Consider the following 8,178-nt stretch of genomic DNA (forward strand, 5'->3'; position numbering starts at 1 on the left):
AACCTGGTTCAGAGTCAAATCTATACAAAATTTCTACCCAACAGCCACAATGATCTCTCAAACAGAGCCCACCCAAGTTACAGGATTTTAAAGAAAGTGAAACCAGTTTACAGGTGCAGAATAAAAAGCGACATCATTTTGTAGTCTAGTCAAAGACCTCTGAAGCTCTTACCAAGGCTTTCCATGTCACTTGAGCATAGGTTAGAGAAAAAGCTAGTATATTACTGCCATAATTGAGACAAGGAGTCACCATATGCAATTTAGTCAAGCACAAACATACACTGTAATATATGCACACCTAATGCAAAAAAATAACCTTTAAAGTCTGCATAGCAAAAGCCTTAGCAGATAGGCCTGTAGAGCAGTCTTGTGAAAAGGCATCTGCAGAAAACTACGTAACCATTTCTAAAAAGTTTCCATTCTTAAAAAAGTTGTCTGTTTAGGTATTAGGATTCTAAAACTAAGACTATTAAAAAACCAAAACTAAACAGCAATCTTGCGATTTTAGGAACATAAATTCCTCTGAGAACATGTGCTGGTTTTGGCAGAGGTATGGGGCTGTGTTTTGGATTTGTTATGAACATAGGGTTGATAACAGTGATGTTTTTGTCATTGCTGAGCAGCGCTTGCACAGAGCCAAGACCTTTTCTGCTTTTTGTACTGCCACACTGGCAAGGAATTTGGGAAGAAACACAGCTGGGACAGGTTGACACAAACAGACAAAAGGGATATTCCACACCACAGGACATCATTTCAGTATATAAAGTTCGGGGAAGGAGAAGGAAGATGAGGATAGTTGGAGGGATGGTGTTTGTCTTCCCAAGTCACTGTTACATGTAATGGGGCCCTGCTCTCCTGGAGGTGGCTGAACACCTGCCTGCCCCTGGGAAGCAGTGAATTAATTATTTTTGTTTTACTTTACCTGTATGCACAGCTTTTGCTTTCCCAGTTAAACTGTCTTTATCTCAACCCGCAAGTTTTCGACCCTTTTCCCCTTCCAGTTCTCTCCTGTGCCCCACTGGTGGGGGAGTGAGCTGTGTGATGCTTGGTTACTGGCTGGGGTTAAACCACAACACAATAATTTAATACTGTATTTACTTACATTCTCCTTGGCTTGTCGGTGACCCTCACCAATTGCTCTTAAGTTTGATAAATACAGTTCTTCCAGGGCTTTCATCTTTTGATCCTGTGCTTTCTGCCATTGAGCTCTCAGTGCCTCCTCTAACTGCTGCAATTGTTCTTCTCTCCTCTGCTTTACCTTCTGCCTTATCTGCAAGGCGATATACTTCTGCTGCTCTCTAACCTGTAGAAATAGCATTTATGTTTTGTTAGCAACTCAAAAAAACCCCAATACTTTTTGCAGCAAGACTTCCCACAACGTAAGTCCACCCTCCGTCCAGTTTTCCATCTCATCTACTATTCCATCAACCATCTGGCCAGAAAATACTTTAAAGTTTCTGTTCTCTTTTTCAAAAATTAATATATCATATAATAAAGGTAATCTTAGTTAAATGCTTCAGTTAAAATCCAAAGAGCAACACACAACTGATAAATAAATTGCAAAATCCTTCCCTCCAAAAATACAACACAGTAATTTACAAAAGACTCCTATTACAATGCAACACGATTTAAAGAAAATCAACAACTACGCTGATAAATGAAAGTCTGTCTACTAAGTTTTTATTTTCCACTTTGACAGTAAAATTTCTCTTCACTAAAGACAAGAGCATATAGGAAAACAGCCCAAGAGGGGTGAAAGATTAGTACATAATAAATGTTTTGGAGACAGGTATATTTTGAAGATGTGAAAGACCTTAACGGATTGTGTAGGACTAAGCAGAGGAAGGTTAAGAAAAACATAAGAAAAAAAACCCTGGAGAAATAGCCCTGTGGAATAATTGCAGGATAGGAGAGAAATGGAAGAAAAACAAAACAATCAACAGACATGTTCTGAACCATGCAAAGGTACTCATTCTGCTCAGGTACTCTTCAAAAAGAAACAGGACCTAAAGCATTTAGAGTTTTCCTACATATTGTAGGAATTCAGTTTGTCTAGTAGAAAGCTGTGAAGTTCTATATTAATAGCAGTTATCTTATTTCTTCTGCATAGCCACTGAGAAAACACCTGGAACACTCTAAGAGGTAGGAATCCTTAACACAAATGACACATCAGGAGAAGAGAGACAACTGTGTGGTCACAACCAAATAAAAATGGTAGGGAAAAAGGTTCTGAAACAGGTAACAAACAGAGAAGGTATCCCCAGCAAAATATGCACTTAGTGGTAAATAAACATGAGAAAATTAAAATCATTCACAAACTGAATTATTAAGTTTTGGGGGCCTTGGGAAAGTGTCTGAAAAGCTGTCAAGTGAAAAAAGACCTGGAGTACTGGTCCACAGTGGCTGAACATGAGCCAGCAGTGTGCCCAGGTGGCCCAGAAGGCCAGTGGCATCCTGGCTTGTATCAGCAATAGTATGGCCAGCAGGACCAGGGCAGTGATTATCTCCCTGTACTCAGCAGTGGTGAGGTCACACCTCAAGTCCTGTTTTCAGTTTTGGGCCCCTCACTCCAAGACACTGATGTGCTGGAGCACATCCAGAGCAGGGCAACAGAGCTGGGGAAGGATCTGGAGCACAAGTCTGATGAGGAGTGCCTGAGGGAGCTGGGGGTGTTTAGTCTGGAGAAAAGAAGCTCAGGAGAACCCTATTGATTTCTACAACCTCCCAAAAGGAGGCTGTAGCCAGGTGGGGGTTGGCCTGTTTTCCAAAATAACAAGAAACAGGATGAAAGGAAATCGCTTCAAGTTGTGCCAGCAGAAGTCAAGATCGGATTTTAGGCAAATTTTTTTCACAGGAAGGGTTGTCAAGCACTGGGACAGCCTGGACAGGGAAGCTGCAGAGTCACCATCCCCAGAGGTATTTAACAGACGTGTAGATGTGGCACTTACTGACATGTTTTAGTGGTGGACTTGGCAGTGCTGGGTTAATGGTTGGCTTGATGATCCGGAAGGTCTTTCCCAACCTAAACAATTCCATGATTCTACAATACTATTACCCTGAATTTTAGCTTACATTAAATTATTTTTTCAGTTGATTTTTTCTGAAATATTTGTTACAGCATCACATGAAATACACACCATGGAAAAATACAGACATACTTGTTGTAGCCTCAGTTTTCTTCTTCTTTCATATTCTTCTTTCAGAAGCATGGCTTCTTCATTAGGACTATGCCTCAATTTCCCAGCTGTTGTAAATTTCCTCTTCATCTTTGGATATTGTGAATAATCAACTTCTATGAGAACAACTCAAAGAGAAACAGAAATTGTGCATAAGTTACATAGATAAACCAGCTATAAAAAACAGGCATTGCCATAATGTTGCCAAATCTATTGTGGTATCTAAGTGTGTGAGCTACAACTGTTCACATCTGTTCCAACTCGCAGTTGGACTTGATGATCTTGGAGGTCTTTTCCAACTTTAACAATTCTATGATTCTAATTATAATCAACAACACCGGCACTGTCTTTGTCACAGTCACAAAAGGTATTGTTTCTGAGCTATTTTGAGCTATGTACCAGACTCTGCAATAGTATCACATTCTACTTTGTGGATCAGCCATGCACATTTGCAAAGTGAACAGAGAACACCATACCCGTTCCTGGGAAGATTTAAAAAACAAACCCACTAACTACTGAAAAGCACATCACACAGTAAAGCAGACTGGTCACCTAGGTGATTTGTATTGAAATACTCTCATAGCCCTTGTACAGAGCTCGTTAATGTTTTTGGCTGCAGTCCAAGGTTTTCTGCTTTGAAGACTGTGAAACTCTAACAGTTTGCATGCCAAGCATTTCACTGGAAAGCTGAAATTGCTTACTGACAATTTTTTTATTCAAGCTGTCTTACGCAGCCATTTCAAATTCTGTTTCCCTGTAGATTTCACTGTGAAACCGGAATCTGCTGGTTCTAGGGATTGCTTTCCATTTTCCCTGCTATTATAATTTTCATCTGCACAACAACAAAAAAAAGGACTTCTTCATCTGATATGCAGCCTACTCCAAAATTTCACACCCCCTCCCCAATACTTCATTGTATCTTTAAATATTTATAACCCTGAAAATACTCTCACAAAACAAACCAAAGACTTTTGAAAGTCCACCCTCTTTGGTTGTGACAACGACTTTCAAAAGCCACTGTTTAATTCTAAAAAAACAAAAGTTTTTTACTAATGAACAATTCACACCGCTCTAACGATTTAACCAACATGTGACACCTGGAAAGATTTATTTTAAGTATCATGTATCATATTGTATCTATGTCTAAATACACTAAGATAAGTATATATATTTAGATATATATACTAAGATAAGTATATATACTTAGTATATTTAGACATAGATTCAATATCACAGATAAAAGAGCAAAACTGAAGAAATCAGGTGAGGTGTAAAGCCGAAGTAATTATCCATAAGATACTCTTGGTACAAGGTTATTAAAGCAATGAATCCCAAGCTTGTTACAGCATCAACAGGGACAGAAGTACCATGGCTCCCGCCAGCCCCCCCTTACTCAGCGCCTGAGCCACAAAGCAGAAGTTTATCCACGTAACTAAGGAGTAAGCTAGATTCTCACACACACACTCCCAAAGAGAGGAAAAATGTAGAGGATGACCAAGCCGAGATCTAAAACCGAAAGGACAAGAGCCAAAGCAGAGCGCAAACACCGCGCTCGCTCCGGCTCAGCCGCAGTACAACGCGGGGGACGGAGCATGCGAGAGGCTCGGAGTCCCCTCGGTCACCGGGAGCCAGCGCTGGGTCCGCAGCTGGGTCCGCCAGAGTTGAGGGGGCACAGCGCGAAAGGAGGAGAAAGGAGAGCGGCCGCGAGAAGGCGGGAGCGGGCGAGGAGAGTGAGAGAGGGAGCGGAGCCGCGCGCACGTACCCGCCGCCGCCTGGGCCCTCCCGGCCGCCGTGGCGCCAACGGCCGCCGCTCCCGCCGCGTGACCCCGAGCCTGCCGCCAGGAGCAAAGAGCGCATGCGCACCTGCCCGCCCCACCTACCCGAGCCCCGCCCCCTCCCCCCGGTGGCCAATGGGGTCTCGTGGCGGCGGCGGGGCCGCGCGCGCTGAATATAAAATGTATGTTATGGGCGAGGGAGGCACTTGACCCTTGTTACCTCCCACTGGCGCAGTTTGTTTCCTGTCAGCCCCTTCCCGGGACAGATATAAGTCAGGGCAATGCCTCGCTCCCCTAATCGTGCAATCTCAATACGTACGTGAAAGGGTTTGTCACCCCGGCTGTCTCACAGCAGTGCACCAGCAGCCCGCAGTCGGAGTTTCTAAGTGTTCGCGTGGGAGGGGCACTGGCTACGCTTGAAGTGCTGAGGGAGCATAATAATACTGAATCCCGCTAGTTCTGTCTCACTGATGTTACCGCCGTGTAGCTTCCCTGTTCAGCACTCTTTTTCGATGCATTGCATCAGTAGAAGGAGTATCATGGTTTTATAGAGTGGTTTGGAAGGTTGGAAGTGGACCTTGAAGATCACCTGGTTCCAACCCTGTTTAGGTCATGGCAGTGCCCCTGGACTTGCAGTGCTGCTCTGCCCATCTTCTAGGCTTGCATATGACTTCTACAATCAGCAGATTTTTGCTACTGCGTCAGCCTTGTAACTAGTGCTGATATTTCCATTATAAACCTAACTTTAACTGTCTGCTCCCTGTAAGTCTGATGCAATACTTGTTTGCTTTTGTGCTTACTTCTTTGCTTTAGAGAGGGACATTTTACAAGAGCATATAGTGACAGGACAAGTGGGAATGGATTCAAACAGAGAGAGTAGGTTTAGATCAGATAGTAATAGGAGGAAGTTCTTTGCTGTGAGAGTGGTGAGGCACTGGAACAGACTGCCCAGAGAAGTTGTGGATGCCCCATCCCTGGAATTGTTCAAGGCCAAGTTGGATGGGGCTTTGAGCAACCTAGTCTAGTGGAAGGTGTCCCTGCCTGTGGCAGGGCGTTTGGAACTAGACAGTCTTTAAGGCCCTTTCCAGCCCAAACTATTCTATGATTCTATGAATCTATGATTCTTCCTCACATTTTACTTTTCGTGCTAGAAGAGACCATTTATCATACGTGTGAGACTTGCAGCAGTTGGGATTTGAAAGTGGAGTTGTGTGATATCCTTGATTTATGAAGAATGTGAATGTTATTCACACTGAGAGAAATAATTCTGCCACACATATAGATGAAGCAAGAGAGGCTGTGCTAGACTGTTTCTTTGCATAGAGCACCTTCCCAGGCTCTGAGCTGCTGCTGCAAAAATAGAAGAAATGTTTGTTAATCATAACCAACCTTGCACAAAGGAGAAAATTGGTTGTCTCATGCTGAAACTTGAGTGCAAAATGTAGCTACTTTCTATGGCAGTTTCTTATAGAAAAAGGAAAAAACAAACTTTGTATTAGGAGCTAACTCTCCTAGTAACCTACTTAATTGTGCCCTGCAGGATTGAAACCAGTAGACTGAGATTACTTGGTAAAACTTAGTGGTTTGATGCATGCAGATGCATGGCCACACAGGAAATAGGCTAAAAAAATACAGAATTATAAAAGAAAAGACATCAGCATAGGAAGAAGAGGTAACACAGCAGCTTTATATCCTTTCTTCCTCACCTTTTGCATTTCACTGCTAAACTGCCTTCTTGTTCACAGACTTTTACTTTCTGACAAGTGCTTGCAACTTGCTGCAACCTCCTGACTGTAATAGCTGATACCACGTTAATACCTGATTAGACACCCAGATGTTTCACAGTATGCATATTGAATAAATTAAACTTGAGAAGTGCACTTTCAAATTGTTTTCCAGTCTCCTTATTGGATTTTTTTGTCCTTCAGCATTTTCATTATGGCAGCGCTTTCCACAATAACATCTCTTCTAAATAGCTTTATCCTGCAGGTCAACGGATAATAAAAAAAATTGAAGATAGTCTATTAAGGGAGTAATTGAGATTATGGATTTTAGAATCCTCTACTTATAAAATGTGAAAGAGGTCAAATATGTGCTCCTTAATTATACTATTGGATAAAAGGGATATTATGAAACCTACATGTGCTGGGTAAGAATTTTGTTTCAAGGGTGTTTTCTGTCATTGTCTTGCAGAATTATTTCTGCTACCACTTAATTTACATACATATATTGAAAAACAGTGATTTTAATACTGTAATGTTTTCTACTTTTTACTACACTCATTTCTATTACAGTATTACAGGCCTGCATTAATTCCTTCCCCTTGTGAAGTAGATGGTGTTCCTTTTATAAAAGGTGAATACTGATGCAGCAGTATCGGTGCATCTAGTCAGGCATATATAAAACTGGAGATACTGGCTCCCCTGAGCTTCAGTTACTGGTCACATTTCTCCTGGGGAAAAAAAATTATACTTCCAGCAGTTATCTACACAGTCCCAAGATAGCTGGTGGAAAATTTGAATTTCTTTTCAGGAACAGAATGCTTTCCATACATAAAAAATGTCTCACAGAGTGAATCTACATGAATACACAGATTTGGAAGAAATAATTTTAGTTTCATGCATTTGAAGTTGAAGAGGGGTCGTATGACTGTGAAGCCTGCTGCTGAATTGGCCTGCAGTGTGCAGCCAGGAGCTCAAATCACAGTATGGGGCTTGTGCTATTCTAGAAAGCAGCTTTTTGGAGCAGTCCTGTCTGTACTATCCTATCACAGGATGTTTATTCCATCAGCAGATGAACCATGGCAAGAGATTTTGGCACAGGAGCGTTGCCTTGGTGTGCTCTGTGGGACCATTTAGTCTGAATATGAGATTAGTGAGGCTGGAGTTGCTTTTGTGTGGCCTGAGAGAAAAGATTTCCTGTCTCATGGGCAGGTCTAGCATATGCAACCTGTACCTCCTACTGCCACATAGAAGCACTTGCTCCTTTCTTCATTAGAAATTCTTCACTGTCCACTCATGTCTCTTACTTGTACAAGGGAAGGATGACCTTGTAGGCTTTTCTGCATCTTCAGCAGGGAGGCACTGGTTTTATAGGTTTTCTGAGATCTAGTAATGGAACAGTACAAACACCTGACAGCTCACCCTTGTGCAGGACTTGGCATCCTGCATGAATCAAGTATTCTCCTTGAAAACCCCTGAAGGAAGAGCTTTAGAGAAAGTGTCATA

The 8,178-nt window shown here is 42.1% G+C and overlaps 1 protein-coding gene across 6 annotated transcripts in view; it reads right to left on the minus strand.

Moving 5' to 3' along the window:
* Positions 1-4,979, minus strand: part of CEP295 (centrosomal protein 295) — a 44,414-nt gene extending 39,435 nt beyond the window's left edge. For 5 of the 6 annotated variants that reach the window (XM_027645392.1, XM_027645545.1, XM_027645470.1 and 2 more), the window contains exons 1-3: positions 4,939-4,979; positions 3,159-3,292; positions 1,103-1,303 (exon numbers count right to left, since the gene is read on the minus strand). In XM_027645392.1, the coding sequence (XP_027501193.1) occupies positions 1,103-1,303; positions 3,159-3,266 (309 nt within the window). In that variant the 5' untranslated portion in view covers positions 3,267-3,292; positions 4,939-4,979. Of the gene's footprint in view, positions 1-1,102; positions 1,304-3,158; positions 3,293-4,669; positions 4,906-4,938 lie in introns of those variants that run through there. The other variant, XM_027645308.1, reaches the window with a different exon arrangement.
* Positions 4,980-8,178: the final 3,199 nt, after the last annotated feature.

Source organism: Corapipo altera, unplaced genomic scaffold (assembly GCF_003945725.1).
Source record: "Corapipo altera isolate COAL_440 unplaced genomic scaffold, ASM394572v1 0, whole genome shotgun sequence".
NCBI classification, from domain to species: Eukaryota; Metazoa; Chordata; class Aves; order Passeriformes; family Pipridae; genus Corapipo; species Corapipo altera.